This window comes from Acanthochromis polyacanthus, chromosome 16 (genome assembly GCF_021347895.1).
Source record: "Acanthochromis polyacanthus isolate Apoly-LR-REF ecotype Palm Island chromosome 16, KAUST_Apoly_ChrSc, whole genome shotgun sequence".
In the NCBI taxonomy this organism is placed as follows: domain Eukaryota; kingdom Metazoa; phylum Chordata; class Actinopteri; family Pomacentridae; genus Acanthochromis; species Acanthochromis polyacanthus.
In genome coordinates, this window is record NC_067128.1 from 12,179,350 (window position 1) to 12,198,005 (window position 18,656).

The 18,656-nt window shown below is 39.6% G+C and overlaps 2 protein-coding genes across 2 annotated transcripts in view; one reads left to right on the forward strand and one right to left on the reverse strand.

The window, feature by feature from the left end:
• The window catches only part of LOC110953094 (uncharacterized), a 57,710-nt gene that overhangs the window by 26,474 nt on the left and 12,580 nt on the right, over positions 1–18,656 (reverse strand).
• Positions 5,441–18,076, forward strand: LOC127537667 (NACHT, LRR and PYD domains-containing protein 4-like). Its single transcript, XM_051960586.1, has 13 exons — positions 5,441–5,567; positions 7,653–7,754; positions 7,872–7,985; positions 8,097–8,207; positions 8,649–8,762; positions 9,261–9,365; positions 10,632–10,710; positions 11,001–11,232; positions 12,046–13,852; positions 13,940–14,113; positions 14,239–14,412; positions 14,669–14,715; positions 16,507–18,076. The coding sequence occupies exons 2-13, from the start codon at positions 7,666–7,668 to the stop codon at positions 17,097–17,099; spliced, it is 3,639 nt and encodes a 1,212-aa protein (XP_051816546.1). The 5' UTR covers positions 5,441–5,567; positions 7,653–7,665; the 3' UTR covers positions 17,100–18,076.

The following is an 18,656-nucleotide window of genomic DNA, read 5'->3' on the forward strand; positions in this document are numbered from 1 at the left end:
AGTGAAGGAAAAAGGGCCAACAAGTGAGCATCTCTGGGAACTCCTTCAAGACTGTTGGTAAACCATTTCAGGTGACTACCTCATGAAGCTTAGAATGCCAAGAGTGTACAAAGCAGTAATCAAAGCAAAATGTGGCTATTTTGAAGTATCTAAAACACAAAACATGTTTTTACTTATTTCACACTTTTTTGTTTACAAAATGATTCCATATGTGTTCATTTATAGTTCTGATGACTTCAGTGAGAATCAACAATGTAAATAGTCATGAAAATAAAGAAAAAATATTTAAAGAGAAGGTGTGCCCAAATTTCTGAGTGGCAATGTATCTTTAAAATACTCAATTTATGTTAATTATCTGTTATATCATGATGCCTAACTGTGTTTCAGAAGAAGGCAGTCCTTCAAAACCAAGGTGTTTTTCCATAGTCTGATCACTCTTCATGGACACACGGCTGGGAACAGGAGAACCTGGTCTGTTTTGCCGTTTTGTTCTTCATCAACACAAGGGTGAATACTGATGGTCAGTGATGTGAGTGCTGAGCTCTGACATGAACATTTTGTGTTTTACAGGGACAAATCAATGTTTTTATTTTTAAATTATGGGCTTATTATAGGCTTGCTTAGTAATTACAAAGATGCAATAATATTACACAGCAAGGTGGAAAAAAAATCATGAAAACACTGCAGGTACTGCATTTAAATTAGTTTAAATGAGCATTTTTCTGCAAAGGAAATGACTCTGGTATTGTTTTTTAAAGAAACTGTTGGTGTTATAGATATGCTTTCGATTGTTGTCTGTGTGAGAGAAATGATCTTACACTCCATGAACAGACTGGTGTTCATCTTTGAACTCAATGGGATCACACATAGACTTGTCATTAATGAACACAGCTGGGAACAGGAGAATCTGGTCTGTTCTGCTGCTTTGTTCTTCAACACAACACACAGAGTTTTGAGTGTAACTAATGATGGTCAGTGATGAGTGATGAGCTCTGACATGGAGAAGAGTCATGGAGAGTTAGAGATGTTCATCTCACCTCTGAGCTTTGGTCTGGTTCTCATGTTCCCCACACAGAGTAGTTTTAGAGGGAGTAACTCCCTCCACTCTGTCCTCACTCTGATTCATAGCAGAGACACACCTTCACACAAACACAACAACCTGCTTAGTACTTTAGTTCTGACATTCTCTGCATTTTTAACTCAACCATGCAACTTGAGATCAGACAGCAACCAACCTGCTGTTGTTTTTTTCCCCATTAACCATTAACAGTGATACATGTAAGTTATCCTACAGTCATTGTATGTTCAGTGACATATAAATTCTACAACAGATGTAAAACATATGCACCTAAACAGACAGTCAGGATGAAGAAAGATTTCTACCATTCTGTCAGTGATACAACACAGTGTGATCAGAGTGACCTTGTTAAGACCTGTACAGATTTCTCTGGTAGGATTCTCACCTGCTGAATTCACTTCAGATCAGCTTCTGATGCTTTCCACCTTCATGTGTCGAGGAAACATTGGAAGAAGCTGCTCATCGTACCTCGTCAGTCTTTAATCTAAGGACGCTGTCACATCCTCATAACTTCCCAAGAGGTCTAAAAAAACAATAGTGACGACAAAACTAGCCTAACCTGTGGGAGAAACCCAGTCAGTGTCAGAGACTACTCACATCAGGTGACGGAGTTCTACAGTCTGTCCACTAGATGTAGCTAAAAGACCATCTAATAACATTTAATGGAGCCGCATCAGTTTGGATCACACACGATATTATATGTTGGACCAGCAGACTTGTTATAATCATAGACTGTGTACTTGCACAGTGTCTGGTTATAAGATACTGACAGTTTGAGGTCTCTGTCAGTGTCCTTCACTCGGTCCTGGTTGGATGATGTTTTTACAATGATGTTTTATACAAAACAAATGTAAGATGATAGTGTTGTGAAAATTGTTGGATTTAGTATAAGATATTGCTACATTTACCTGAATCATAAAAGCTGAAATTGGTACTAAATGAAGAGCTGTTTGAGAGCCAAAAGAGCCCAGAATGATTCATGTGCAGCCTCCAAGACCCCATTTGACAGTAACATCAAGCTGCACACCAAGCCATGCTGAATAAAACACATACTACAAGAAACACCTACTTAGCTACTGCTGTCTGTGAACATGTTGTACAGTTTTGTGTCAGTTTGAAAGCATGCAAGGAGAAAGTAGATGTCGTAAAGAGAACATGATTTGATAAGTTAACATGAAATAGAGCAGTTTAACATCAACACGACACTGGTCCCAAACACTTCAAACAGATCTCAGATTGTCTGATAAAAGCAGTTATATCCTGATCATCCAAACAGATTTTGACTGCTGGATTCAGCTGCTGTGTGCAAATGGTCTGACTGGTCACTGTGTCCAGTCCAGTGTCTCATAACACACCGTATTAGATTAGTTTTGTGCAACACTGAGCTTTACAACTGAGTCGTTCAGCTTGACAGTGTTACTATTCTGCAGTTCTACAGTTTCATTTAGCGGACGCTTTTATCCGAAGCAACGTACACACGTGGACAAAATTGTTGGTACCCCTCAGTTAAAGAAGGAAAAACCCACAATTCTCACTGAAATCACTTGAAACTCACAAAAGTAACAATAAATAAAAATTTATTGAAAATTAAATAATCAAAAACAGCCATCACTTTTGAATTGTTGATTAACATAATTATTTAAAAAAACAAACTAATGAAACAGGCCTGGACAAAAATGATGGTACCTCTATAAAAGATTGAAAACTATTTGACCAGAGTGACATGATTAACTCAGGTGTGTCATTTAATTGACATCACAGGTGTTTCCAAACTCATAATCAGTCAGTCTGCCTATTTAAAGGGAGACAAGTAGTCACCCTGCTGTTTGGTGAAAAGGTGTGTACCACACTGAACATGGACAACAGAAAGCGAAGGAGAGAATTGTCCCAGGACATCCGAAAAAAAATTATAGACAAACATCTTAAAGGTAAAGGCTATAAGACCATCTCTAAACAGCTTGAAGTTCCTGTGACAACAGTGGCTCATATTATTCAGAAGTTCAAGACCCACGGGACAGTAGCCAACCTCCCTGGACGTGACCGCAAGAGGAAAATTGATGACAAATTGAAGAGACGGATCGTTGGAATTGTATCCAAAGAGCCCAGAGCAACCTCCAAAGAAATTAAAGGTGAACTCCAAGGCCAAGGTACATCAGTGTCAGATCGCACCATTCGTCGTTGTTTGAGCCAAAGTGGACTTCATGGGAGACGACCAAGGAGGACACCACTGCTGAAAAAAACTCATAAAAAAGCCAGACTGGAATTTGCAAAAATGCATGTTGACAAGCCACAAAGCTTCTGGGAGAATGTCCTTTGGACAGATGAGACCAAACTGGAGCTTTTTGGTAAGGCACATCAACTCTATGTTCATAGACTCAAAAACCAAGCATACGAAGAAAAGAACACTGTCCCTACGGTGAAACATGGAGGAGGCTCAGTAATGTTTTGGGGCTGCTTTGCTGCATCTGGCACAGGGTGTCTTGAAAGTGTGCAAGGTACGATGAAATCTGAAGACTATCAAGGCATTCTGGAGAGAAATGTGCTGCCTAGTGTCAGAAAGCTTGGTCTCAGTCGCAGGTCATGGGTCTTCCAACAGGACAACGATCCAAAACACACAGCCAAAAACACCCAAGAATGGCTGAGAGAAAAGCGTTGGACTATTCTAAAGTGGCCTTCTATGAGCCCAGATCTGAATCCCATTGAACATATGTGGAAGGAGCTGAAACATGCCATTTGGAGAAGACACCCATCAAACCTGAGACAACTGGAGCTGTTTGCTCATGAGGAGTGGGCCAAAATACCTGTTGACAGCTGCAGAACGCTCATTGACAAATACAGAAATCGTTTAATTGCAGTGATTGCCTCAAAAGGTTGTGCAACAAAATATTAAGTTATGGGTACCATCATTTTTGTCCAGCCCTATTTCATTAGTTTGTTTTTTTAAATAATTATGTTAATCAACGATTCAAAAGTGATGGCTGATTTTGATTATTTAATTTTCAATAAATTTTTATTTATTGTTACTTTTGTGAGTTTCAAGTGATTTCAGTGAGAATTGTGGGTTTTTCCTTCTTTAACTGAGGGGTACCAACAATTTTGTCCACGTGTGTACATCTGAGAGTAAATACAACGCAAGCAATGATTTAATCAGGAGAAAACAACCTGGATAAGAGCCATAAATTAATACAGTTTTCTGGTTTATGCATGTGAGATATTTTTGATATGATCAATTTTTACCTCCTTGTGTACTTTGTTTTAGCCTTTTCATATTTTTGTAATTTAGTATGGTATCTACTGACAGTGTTCAGAAAGCAGATGGTGAAGGAAAATATTGTGTAATTATTTACATCCTGTTGCAGAGGTTCCCCTCAGCTCCTCTTAAACTGTAAGTTGGAAATGACTGTGGAATAATGTGATCTATAAATAAACATTTAAAACACATCTTCATCCAAAATGTGCACAATTTGGTTTCATGAATAATTCTGATTCTTGGTGCAGATTTTCCGAGTCGTTCAGTGTCGTTGCTTGATTTTAGTCATGTGGAGTTGTGCAAACTATCTGCGCTTACCGATTGTTTTCATTTGATAGTGAGTCGACTAAATCACAATAAATATGCCACCATCGAAACACCTTGCTTGGAAGAGTCTATTGATGCAGAATTTTCCACAATGTTTGTCTAAACGGATGAATCACCTGCAGGATCTGACGGACCATGAGCAGAATTTAGTAACTTCCAGCCTCAGGATGTTTGTGGATTTGATTGCAGACATTTTGTCCTTTTTAACTGCCTGTCATCATCATCTAGTGGACAGATGGCAGAACTACAGCATCTGTAAATAGCTGGAGATGACTGTGTGTGAAAACTTAATTAGAAACAATAAGTAAGAAAGCATTAAATTTTGCTTCTGAAAGCTTTATCAGACACAGTAACAAATGGATCATATGAGGCAGGTAAGTGACAATTCACTATATAGAGCCTCAAGGTTTGAGGAGACTTTCTATCCCATGGCCATAACACTGATTAACACTTCCTCCTCTCCAAAATATCAAATTCAAAAATTACCAGAAGACCTACGATAATCTTGCACTACTGTATATTTTTTGCACAGCTTGACCCTTTGCCTGTAAATGTTTTCAATGCCTTTTTTTAAACATTTTTTTGTATATAACCCTATTGCACTTTGAGCATTTGAATGCCTTTGATTGCACTCATAACGTGTTTACTGCCAGCACATGACAAGAAAAAGGTTGGCAACAAAGAACAAGGAAATGAATACCTCTGTCTGCTGGGAAGGTGACACGGGTTAAACCTGTGTGTTTATCATTCTTGGACTCGTGACTGTATGAAGGTGTGACTGTTCCCTCAGGTCAAATCACACAGACGGCAGGACTAACGAAGGAGAATGAGCAGCTTTTTCTCTCCAAATGTTTTTATTCGACACATGAAGGTGGAAAGTGTCTTTAAGTTGATCTGAAGTGAGTTCAGCAGGTGAGAATCCTACCAGAGAAATCTGTACATGCTTGACCAACAGGATCCCTTGATCACACTGTGTTGTAGTTTCTTTAAGGCGACTGACTGTTTCATGTACCTGGCACTCACAAGTGAAGTAAAGAATTTGTATTTGTGCTAAAGTATATTGATTTAACAATCAATAATGGCATGTACATGGTAAAAAAATGACCAGATTTTTTCCAGCTTACAAAGTGACAAAAGTTGCACAAATGTTTGAATTAAGTGAATTCATTTCTTTGCTCTCCGTCGTACAAATACACTTTTAATCACTGTTATTCTGACTGTGATGATTAAAAACTTGCAAATCATGTGGTTGAAAGAGAAAAACTTATCCATTCACATTTACTTATTCGTAAAAGTTTAGTTACTTCACTTAAATGAGTGTGAATAATGTTTTAGATGCTCCCAGAATCAACAACAGATTTCTTGTAAATTCACTATCAAGTCATAAAACTAATCTGGACATATCACCTGGACCGGTGTGTGTTTGAGCTGTTATCTTATCTTCAGGTTTTCAGGTGAGTTAATGTTTCAACCCTCTCAGAGGCTGTGACAAAGGGAGCTTGTTTGTCTATTAGTGTTGAAAATGTGATGCAGCTGTGAATTGTATTTTTTTTCCTTAACTTTCACAGCTTCTGATTTTGGGGTACAAGATATTGAAAATATGAAAAGAAACAATGTGCAATAACTCAGTCATGTACAACAAAGATATACTAAAACTGTCATGACAAAATGTTTGAATTCTAACAATTTCATTTGGGACACTAACAAGGGGTAGAAATTTGGGATAATTCTTAGTCTGCCATTGGTAAGAGGAATTTGATCTAATGTATCCTGTGTTTAAGGCTGTGTGGTGACACGTGTGGAGGTTTGAGCATCAGTTATTGTGTACACAGTTGTGAATAAAAATTTACATGCACTTGTAAAGACCCCTGCTGGGTCAAAAAATATACATACAGAAATTCTAATATTAAGTCATATGTTCCTTTCACAGTATTTATCTTATCCACAAGCTTCTGGTTCTATCTTTAGCCACTCCTATTGACAGAATCTGTTCAGTTCAACTACATTTGTTTGGCTTTCTGACACAGATTTTCTTCATCTCTGTCCATGAGTTCTTGATGGGATTTAAGAGAGACTTTGGTCTCCCAAAAGTCAGGCCTTTAGAGACCAATCTGAAACCTTGCAACTTCTGATGTATGTTTGGGGTCATTGTTGTGTTTGAAGACCCAACTGTGTCCATAACTCAACTTTGTGACTGACGATTTCATGCTTCCCTGAAGAATGTGGAGGTAATCCTCCTTCATTACTATATTTACTTTGTGTAAAGCACCAGTTCCAATGGCAGATTAACAGCCTCAGAGCATAATACTGCCACCACCATGCTTAATAGTAAGTTTGGTGTTCTTGAGGTTAAAGGCATCACCTCCAAATATATTTCTGGTCCTTCTGGCCAAATGGCTCAGTTAATGTTTCATCTGACTACAGACCATTGTAGCTGCTCTGAAATGACTCCAAGTAACTTTTCTGACTTGCTCAAGCTAATGATTGTTAATGAATGCTGCAGACTTTCCCACTGTAGTGTTTGTGACACGACAGATGTCTGAGGAGTGGATCAAATGGGCCCTATTTAAACTAGTTTAGCATCAGCATCTGAAGTCCATCATAATCACTCACAAGAAGTTAAGACGTCATGCTCCTAATGAATTTAATTTACACAGCTTTGTACATCACTAAAGCTGATAATTCAAGCTGTTACATGCATATTTTTAACTCAGCAGGCTATGACATATTTCCAGAAGACCTATAATAAATATATGAAAGAACCAAAATGCATGATTGTTTCTTGTGACAAAGATGGTTGGTACACATGGATTTCATTGATTCCATCATAGAAGATGAGTTAAATGAGTCATTGGACACTCAAGCCTGCCATGATATACATGGTATTTACAAGTTTATGTAAACTTTTTTCACTACTGTATTATACAAATACCTGCCATGTCAGTGATGCCTGTGATGTGAATGTTGTACTGAGCAGGTTGTTTTGTTTGTGTGAAGGTGTGGCTCTCCTATGAATCCGCGTGAGGACAAAGAGGATGGAGTCCCACCCTCTAAAATCACTCTGTGGAGGGAACGTGAGAACCAGAACAAAGCTCAGAGGTGAGATGACCATCTCTAACTATTAATTACTGTAAAATGTGTTTTAGCATCCAACAAGATCACACAGATGATGTACTCTCAATCCTAAACATTAATGAGTTTGGATTTTTCTGTCAGGATTCGTCAGCGGGAAGCTGACTCTCCTGAACCCATCTGCGTTTCCATGAAGAGTGACAACTCCATGTATCGACCTACTGTCTTCAAACCCAAAAGCCACTCAGTTGGTGAAGAGTAAGATCAGAATCATGATCCTGGGGGTCGTAGTCTAATACAAAATTACGCTACATATACCAGTATACTGATGATTCTCGCTTTCAATAATCACTTTTGTGTTTTTATCAGAATGTGTGAGTCACCAGACTCCCCCGGACCAAGCTTTGTTTCCATGAAGAGTAACTACTCCATGTATCGACCGACTGTTTTCAAAGGAAAACACGGCTTCACTGTTAAAGGGTGAGAATTCGATATTACTGGATCTCTTACTGTGCAGAATTCATGTGATGGTGTCAGAATCTACTTTTGGGAGGGGCAGAGAGGAGAGCACCACAAATGAATTTTTAAGTCAATATTTACACAACAAAATCTAAGAAAACTTAAGACAATGTACACAGTAATACAATTTAAATCTGTGGTGTGTCGATTTTCACTGCTGTAATTGTAAAGTGATGCCATGATTTGATGTAGTCATGACCCATCTGTCCTCATCAAAAACATCTTGTATATATCTATCACTCTCATACCATGACCACTGAAAATTCTGTTTTTTTCAGGGTATAAGTTAGTTAGTTAGTTAGTTAGTTAGGTTGGTTAGGTTGGTTGGTTGGTGGGTTGGTTTTTGGCTATTTAGCCTGTTAGGACAAAATGGCACAAAGTAATTTTCACTTTTTCCATCAGGATCAGCGACCAAAGAGGAGTCTCTCCTACACCTAGCAGTGTTTCCATGAAGAGTGACAATTCCATGTATCGACCTACTGTCTTCAAAAAGAGGCATCACTCTGTTGATGAAGTGTAAGAACAGAATACTCAAGCAAATGCATTGCTTCCTCAAACACAAGGATTTGACCAAAAGATATCTCCTCTCAGAGTCTAATTTGTAATTAATGTTGATTATCTCCTAAAAATCCTTTAAGGCAAGGTTTATTAAATGACAAGCAAACAGTTGACTCTTTTAGTGAGCGTGTTGGATACACAACCGGTATATAGACCAGGAACCAGTCCCAGTATGTTGGGGGTTAAAATGGAACACGTCTGATCCATAAAAACACCTCTAGTTTAACGTTTTAGACCCTGATGATACTTCAGGGTCCCTTCAGAGCTCTGGTAGAGTTCAGGCCTCAGTAGCTGTTTTAGTGCACAAAAGGGACCAACAACATGTTGGAGAGTGAGTTATCATGTTTTGGTTCATCAGTGTACATTCTACAAGCATATTATAAAGCACATGATGTATATCTGTGTATTGACAAATTTCTCTTGAGCTTGAAATAATCAGTTTTGTGTTTCTATCAGGATCTCTCTAACCGCAGACTCTCCTCAACCCAGTGGTGTTTCCATGAAGAGTGACAACTCCATGTATCGACCTACTGTCTTCAAACAGGGATGCCAGGAAGAATTGTAAGAGTTTAAATGTCTTATTGTGCATCTCTGCTGATGCAGCAGTTTCATGATTGATTTGGAGTTAGGTTTGTTATGGGTTTGAGTTAAGTTTTTTATTTTAATGTAAAAGCAATCATATTGCATTAATCTCTTTCCATAGTACTGAAAGTTGATACACATAGTGATTTTTATATTAAATATTTGAAGTATACTCAATAAGCGTTCTACAGCATGTCTCTTCCAGAGGTTTTCTGTTACATTCTTTTTAATTACTTCAAACTGAACATAGAAAGCTTTCACCTTTATTGCACAGTAAAAAAAAGAAAGAAAAGATGAATATTGAATAAAATGAACATGAATCACTTTATATCCTCACATATTCATCTTCTACAGTCAACTAATGAAGTTCTGCTCTCTAGTTAAACTATCCATCCATTCTCTATACACCGCTTTATCCTCACTGGGGTCGCTGGAGCCTATCTCAGCTGACTCAGGCAAAGGCAGGGGACACCCTGGACAGGTCGCCAGTCTGTCGAAGGGCTACATATACAGACACACAATCACACTCACATTCCCACCTACTGACAATTTAGAGTAATGAACTAACCTCAGCATATTTTTGGACTGTGGGAGGAAGCCAGAGTGCCCGGAGAAAACCCACGCATGCACAGGGAGAACATGCAAACTCCATGCAGAAAGATTCCAGGCCCGGACCGGGATTTGAACCGGGGATCTTCTTGCTGCAAGGCGACAGTGCTAACCAATATGTCACTGTGCAGCCCCTAATTAAACTAGTTGATGTCCATCACAGTTGAAGTTTTTCTTCAGTCCTCCTCTGAAATATTTGCAGTTCCCTCCTTCTCCCAATTCTCTTTCAGATATAGAGTTGTCTCAGACTTGTACCATTGTACACTTTACAGATAATCTTACTACACACTGTAGATTTGGTTGCTGACAAGCCTCTATTTTGATGATTGTTTTTTGTTTGTTTTCTTCTATTTTTTAAGTAAGCATCAGGTTGATGCTTCCTCAAACTGGCCCTGACAGAGGCACGACATACAACATTGGACACTGAAAAAAAAATACAATATTTGAATATGATATTTACCTATATTGTTTTGTATGATTTCCAATACAGAGGATTTTCCTATGACACAACCTGACTGTCTCAAAACAACTCGAAGAGACATCTGTTTGTTCTGAAAATGACAAAAAATCCTTTGTTCACCTTGTACTGGAACTTATTATAACAGAACAACTTCTATGTGTTTGTTTCCTCAACAGCCTTTATGACCAGAGCTTAGAGAACCTCAGTGGTCATTCCAACCAGCAATACCGAGCAAACCTGAACGCCGTATTTCTGGTGTGTATCTGTTAAATCACGGCGAGTACTGCTCACTTCAGCCATCACAAACTAAATGCTAAATTTGTAAATTCTCCTTACCTTCACCTATTCACCACATACACTGATTGTAAGGAAGAAAACAAATATAAAAAGCTCTGAGCTGACCAGTGGAAAGTTGAAGAGTCCATGACTGAACGTGTGATTAGAGAACAAACTGCTGACAACCACTCAGCAGGGTTTCAGTCTGTCACACATTATTCAGTAATGTCTTCTGTTGTTGTAAACTCAGATTTATTGTTCTGTTCCAGCTGCTGGAGGAGAACATTGTCAGTTACGCGAAGAACGAGTTGAAGAAACTCCAGAAGATTCTGAGTCCAGATTACCCAGAAGGCCTAGAGAGTCAGAGAGAGGAGGAGGAGGAGGTGTTGGAGGGTGAAGATGAAGAGCAGAGGAGAAGCAGCAGAGAGTCGTTTCTGAAGATCACACTACACTTCCTGAGGAGAATGAAGCAGGAGGAGCTGGCTGACTGTCTTCAGAGCAGTAAGAGGATTTTAGCAACTTTAATATGATGGAAAGAACAAAAAGATGCAACATGGGAGAAACTATCACTCAGAGAGAAAATTAGAAATGTTAGAAAGTCCTGGTCTAACATGCTCATTCACATCTGTATTAGCTGCCATGTGGTCAGCTGTTTTGTTCAACACTGTCAATCACAAATGCAGAGAGAGTTTTCTTCCTCAAGGGGGCGTAGACATCAGCAGCTCAACTACATTAAAACCTAAAGACACTGAAACAGTCTATATATATAGAACAGAACTAAAACCCAAAGGTTTACATTCATGGTGAACCATTCTTGTTGTACTTTTAACTAAAAAGACAACATCAGGATGTGTTAGCCATTCATTAATTTGCTAAATTTTTTTAAGAAGGTTCAATATGGGACTCTTTAATACAGTACTTGGTATGTGTCTGTGGTTCTGAATGACAAACAGTTACAAGGTAGTTAATAAGAGCTGCTCAGGCATAACAATGCAATAGCATTCAATAGTTATAGATATCCAGCACCAACAGTGCAGAGTTTGGCTACTGTTAAAGCATGTTACAAAGGAGTTTGTTAGTAACTACCATATCATTCAAAGACCTGTATGCAACATTGACAATGTTATCAACGTAAATTATAAACATTAAATAATTGTCAGTATAACCAAAAGGGATATCCTGCTACATTTCTTCAGAACAATTATGACTCAAATGTAGGTATCTAAATGAGGAATTCACCTTAGGTTATCAGGTGTTTGTTGTCAATATTCAAATTTATTGCAGCTCATACAGTCTATTTTTGTGTTCCTGCAGGAATCGGTACTACTGTGTGCAGACAGAGACTGAAATCAACACTGAAGAAGAAGTTCCAGTGTGTGTTTGAGGGGATCGCTAAAGCAGGAAACCCAACTCTTCTGAATCAGATCTACACAGAGCTCTACATCACAGAGGGAGGAACTGCAGAGGTCAATGATGAACATGAGGTCAGACAGATTGAAACAGCATCCAGGAAACCAGACAGAGCAGAAACAACCATCAGACAAGAAGATATCTTTAAAGACTCACATGGAAGAGATGAACCAATCAGAACAGTGATGACAAAGGGAGTGGCTGGCATTGGGAAAACTGTCTTAACACAGAAGTTCACCCTGGACTGGACTGAAGACAAAACCAACCAGGACATCCACTTCACATTTCCATTCACTTTCAGAGAGCTGAATGCACTAAAAGAGAAAAAGTTCAGTTTGGTGGATCTTGTTCATCACTTCTTTACTGAAACCAAAGAAGCAGGAATATGCAGCTTCCAACACTTCCAGGTTGTGTTCATCTTTGACGGTCTGGATGAGTGTCGACTTCCTCTGGACTTCCACAACAACGAGATCCTGACTGATGTTACAGAGTCCACCTCAGTGGATGTGCTGCTGACAAACCTGATCAGGGGGAAACTGCTTCCCTCTGCTCGCCTCTGGATAACCACACGACCTGCAGCAGCCAATCAGATCCCTCCTGAGTGTGTTGACATGGTGACAGAGATCAGAGGGTTCACTGACCCACAGAAGGAGGAGTACTTCAGGAAGAGATTCAGAGATAAGAAGCAGGCCATCAGCATGATCTCCCACATCAAGACATCCCGAAGCCTCCACATCATGTGCCACATCCCAGTCTTCTGCTGGATCACTGCTACTGTTCTGGAGGAGATGTTGAAAACCAGAGAGGGAGGAGATCTGCCCAAGACCCTGACTGAGATGTTCATCCACTTCCTGGTGGTTCAGACCAAAGTGAAGAATGTCAAGTATGATGGAGGATCTGAGACAGATCCACACTGGAGTCCAGAGAGCAGGAAGATGATTGAGTCTCTGGGAAAACTGGCTTTTGAACAGCTGCAGAAAGGAAATCTGATCTTCTATGAGTCAGACCTGACAGAGTGTGGCATCGATATCCGAGAGGCCTCAGTGTATTCAGGAGTGTTCACACAGATCTTTAAAGAGGAGAGAGGACTGCACCAGGACAAGGTGTTCTGCTTCGTCCATCTGAGTGTTCAGGAGTTTCTGGCTGCTCTTCATGTCCATCAGACTTTCATCAAGTCTGGTATAAACTTACTCGTAGAGCAACACCAGGCAACCTATAAGACACCAAAGGCATTCAAAGACAAAACTAAACTAAAACGTCTACACCAGACAGCTGTGGACGAAGCTTTGCAGAGTCCAAATGGACACCTGGACTTGTTCCTTCGTTTCCTCCTTGGTCTTTCACTGCAGACCAATCAGAATCTCCTACGAGGCCTGCTGACAGAGACAGAAAGTCACTCACAGACAAATCAGGAGACTGTCGAGTACATCAAGACAAAGATCAGTGAGAATCTGTCTGCAGAGAGAAGCATCAATCTGTTCCACTGTCTGAATGAACTGAATGATCGTTCTCTCGTGGAGGAGATCCAACAGTCCTTGAGATCAGGAAGTCTCTCTACAGATAAACTGTCTCCTGCTCAGTGGTCAGCTCTGGTCTTCATCTTACTGTCATCAGAAGAACATCTGGAGGTGTTTGACCTGAAGAAATACTCTGCTTCAGAGGAGGCTCTTCTGAGGCTGCTGCCAGTGGTCAAAGCCTCCAACAAAGCTGTGTAGGTTGATTAGTGAACCACTTCAAACATATTTACTTTTGTATATGGAAAAATAAGTGTTAGTGTTCATTTTTAATTTTTCCTCAGGCTGAGCAACTGTAACCTCTCAGAGATAAGTTGTGAAGCTCTGTCCTCAGTTCTCAGCTCTCAGTCCTCTAGTCTGAGAGATCTGGACCTGAGTAACAACGACCTGCAGAATTCAGGAGTGAAGCTGCTTTCTGTGGGACTGAAGAGTCCACACTGTGAACTGGAAACTCTCAGGTCAGGATACAGCTGATTGTTGATCAGTTAAATCTGCTGCATCATGTTACTGTTTTTGCAGATGTTCAGCATTTGTAGGATTTTCCTTCTTGCTTTTTGAGTTGATGATATATTTCTGCCTCCAGTCTGTCAGGTTGTCTGGTCACAGAAGAAGGTTGTTCTTCTCTGGTCTCAGCTCTGAGCTTCAATCCCTCCCATCTGAGAGAGCTGGACCTGAGCTACAATCATCCAGGAGACTCAGGAGTGAATCTGCTTTCTGCTGCAGTGGAGGATCCACACTGGAGACTGGACACTGTGAGGTATGAACAGAGGAACAACCCAAAGGGAGCATATGGCTCCTACTTTTGCTGAATGGCTACACTTAGACAGAGCAAATGAAATGGAATGATATTCATTCACAGAAAAACTGTCAGGAATAGTGCGGAGAATTTAATTAACCCTTCTTACGCTCTTAAATCCAAACCCCTGGATAATTATTGTATAGAGTGTAGCTTGGTTGTTCTTTTTTCCTAATTCAAAGAGAATTCCTTGGTCTGACTTTGTTTTTTCTTCCAGTGTGGACTTTAGTGGAAAGCAGAGGCTGCAGCCTGGCTTTAGGAAGTGTAAGTATGTACAGAGTTTTGCATCACAATAACGACACAGCAAACAATATAGTCTTGTTACTTTTGGTCTTGTGCAACAATTTAATAGGATATAATCCAAAAGATCCACAAATAAGCAAATACCTGGACATCTAAATTTGGGTCTTCACCCTTGACTTCAAGTTAGGTTTTTAACTTTGTTCACTGACCTCAGCCACAGATGAGCAAGGTTCCCCCTAAAACTTCCAACTCTTCCTGCTCAACAGGTGTATCTCAAGATGCCTCTTTAACTTCTTGACACCTTTGCATTTGTAGTGTTTTGCTCCTCCTGTGCTTTTTATTGTGTCATTGTAGTTGAAACTACTTGAGTCCCTCTTTTCAACTTTCCCAAGTTAGTTCCACCACTAAAGCACTTTACTCTTGTAAAATTCTGACATATTTACACTTGAAATGATCCAAAAGATGGTGTGAAATAGAGGAGAAATCTGATGTCAGACTTATTGCATGTACTGAACATGCAGATTCACCACTAGGTGGGTGCAGTGCAGCTAGAATCATTCTGATTAGCACATAACCTGGTTTCTATGTGTAACCAGTTTTGTTAAGCATATGTAAACAAGCTTTAAAAAAGCATTTTCCTTGTCATTTGTCAAAAGATTTTTCTATATGACAAACAACAAAATCACTTTTAAACTTGCAGCATAAACTTGTGGCTTTTGGGTTTCTTTTTAATCTGTAGCATCAGAAACCTTTCTTGGACGCTTACTGTGTTATTTTACCATACTCCTAGATGTTGTAGTTACTCTACTAAATTTTTTGAGTGGTTTGGTATGGTATCTTCTTGTGAATGATTATGACTGAGCCAATTTAAATAGGGATCCACCCATTAGACTCTGCCACAGGCGCTACAGTTCAAAAGTCACAGGAGCTCAGTAAAAATCTGAAAAAGTGAAACATTGACTTGAACAAGTCTAGAAAGTCGCGTGGCGTCATTTCAAAGCATCTGGGTCTGCAATGAAATGGAAGCTACTTGAACATGTGTCAATGTCCACAGTCAAGTACTGTATGTTTTACATTGACAAGATGTAAAAGAAGAAAGAAGAAAGATGCCTCTTGAAGTGGCACCTTGACTGAGTCTTGACTGAAGTTTGTTACTGATCACATGGACAAAGAAAAGGCCTTCTAGAGGAAAGTTCTGTGATCAGATGAACTAATAATTGAGCTATTTGGGCACAGTGACCAGAAATATATTTGGAGGAGTGAAGGTGAGGCCCTTAACCCCATGAACACCAAAGTTACTATCAAGCATGGTGGTGGCAGTATTATGCTCTGGGGCTGTTTTGCTGCCAGTGGAACTGGTGATTTACATCAAGTACATAAAATAATTAAGATGGAGGATTACCTCCAAATACTTCAGGAAAGCCTAAACTCATCAGCCAGAAGGTTGGGTCTTGGATGCAGTTGGGCGTTTTAACAGGACAATGACCCCAACCACACATCACAAATGTTAAAGAAATGGGTAAATCAGGCTCCAGTGAAGACTGGCCTCACCAAAGTCCAAACTTAAACCCTGCAAAGAACATGTGGAAGACGCAAGTCTGTGTCAGATGGCTGGGAAATTTAGGTTAACTGTACCAATTCTGACTAGAAGAGTGGTCAACAAAATCTCAAATTAGAAAAACTAATGCGTATTTGCTAACACAAAAAAAACCTACACACCATTGGGAAACCCCTTTCGAAAGTAAATAATAATAATTCTGACAGTTTTCTTATGATAAGATGCTTCTTTATTAAGTGTCCTTTCTTCATCAGATGCCTGTGAAGTCACTCTGGACCCAAACTCAGCACACAGAAACCTCAAACTGTCCGACAACAACAAGAGAGTGGAAGTGGTGAACGAGCAGCAGTCGTATCTCGATCATGCAGAGAGATTTGATATCTTCTGTCAGCTGCTGTGCAGCAAAGATCTGGCCAGTCGTCAATATTTTGAGGTTGAGTGGAGTGGAAAGGTTGATATAGCAGTGGCCTACAGAGGGATCAGGAGGAGAGGATACAGCAGGAACTCCAGGTTTGGAGGGAACAATCAGTCGTGGTGTCTGAGCTGCGCTGATTATTTTTACTCTGTCTGGCACAACAACAAAGAGAAGACTATCTCTCTCCCTTCCTCCTCCATCTCTAACAGAGTAGCAGTGTACGTGGACCATCCTGCTGGCATTCTGTCCTTCTACAGAGTCTCTTCTGACTCTCTGATCCACCTCCACACCTTCAACACCACATTCACTGAACCTCTGTATCCTGGGTTTCGAGTCTGGAGTGGTTCAGTGTCTCTGTGCTCAAAGACTCCTCTTGTGAAACACAGAATACCCAAACTATCACAGTCTACTGGATATGTACGCCACTTCTAAGTTTTGTCAGATTGTGCAACTATGTTGCCACTTTTACTCCGTATGTAAAGATTTCCATGACGGTCTATTTTTATGCATACTGGTGGAAAAGACCAGTATGTTCAGATCAGATGGTTATCGAGTAAAGCTGAGGGACCTTGTGACCTTGTTTCTGCTTGCACTTGCTACCCAGAGTCATTTATTTGTTATATTGTCCTTCAGGGACTACACTGTATTTGAACAAGCTGCTAGTCTTTCCTCAATTTAAAATGATTTTCTTTTTATAATGGAAATACTGGCCTATTACCAAACCAGTATAAATTTATTAATATTTCATTCATATCTATCCATTTAAGGAATTTGGTTCATTTTGGTTGTGGTGTAATTCCTCTTTATCTTATGTCTATGAAGTACCTTGGAAAGTATGGGAAACACATGATTTGTCTGTACGAATGTTGTATTGTTTTATTTAATATAATTCATGTGTATTATTATATTTTATCTTTTACATGTATTATGTTTTTATATTTGCCTGTAAAGCATTTTGTATGTGACAGTAATGTGGCCTATTTCTAACTACATGCAATTTAGTGTGCAGGCAGGTTTAATTTAAGGAAGGATCAAACATATCAAAGGATTTAGCTTTAACTGTATCAGACACATTAAGTCTCTATCTCTGGTGGTTCCTCTTTTGCTGTTCCCTGCTTCTCATCTGTCTTTTGTAGATTTTGATGTTCAGATTTAATGCAGAAATTTGAAAGAATATGACTGAAATGAAATCTGAGGAGATGTCTCATTAATTTATTCATTTCCATCCTCATTTTTGTGAAGGTGAATCTTTGAATGTAGCCTTTGATTTGTACTTTTCCTTAAAGTCATGGTTGTTGTGTAATAAATCAAGCAAACTGCTTTATTGTGTTACTATAACATTTTTTTAGCTGACAGTTTCATAAAGCTTTTGCTGTTTCTCTTCTGACTCCCTGTTATATAAGGTGGTGTGTTAAATACTTGATCTGTATTGCATGCAAAAATATTTTCATTTTGTCTGTTTTCTCCTTCATTCTTGCTGCAGGAGCTACTTGTTCATACTTACAGTTCGGTTTGCTCATAATTTACGTTACTGTAATCAGAGGTTTTGACTTGATAACCAAGCTGTCTTTGTAAAAGCTGCTATTAAACATTCTGCTTTCCCATCAGAATAGTATGTCTGTCTGTATGGATGGCTTGGGGGACCTTATTGATCACAGCTGGCTAACGACTGAGCTCCAGTTTCCACCTGGCATTCATCAAGACTGATTAGCTTGAAGCTCCAGACCTCCTCCAGCCCTGGTCCTCCACACCTCCAGATCCATCGGATTGGTCTGCTACCATGACACCTCCTCCCTAAAGCCGCACCTGAAGAGGATAAAATTACAGCCAGACTCTCAGTTGAGCAGCTGGTATTTGTGACCAGTTTGCCCTGGTGCATCTGTTTGGGTGGTGTGTTTGGGCTGTTGTGTGACTGTAGTTGCTTGTGGTGGGTCCTATGGACATTTTGAGCTTCTGTTGGCAGCTGGTATTTTGACCAGTTTGCCCTGG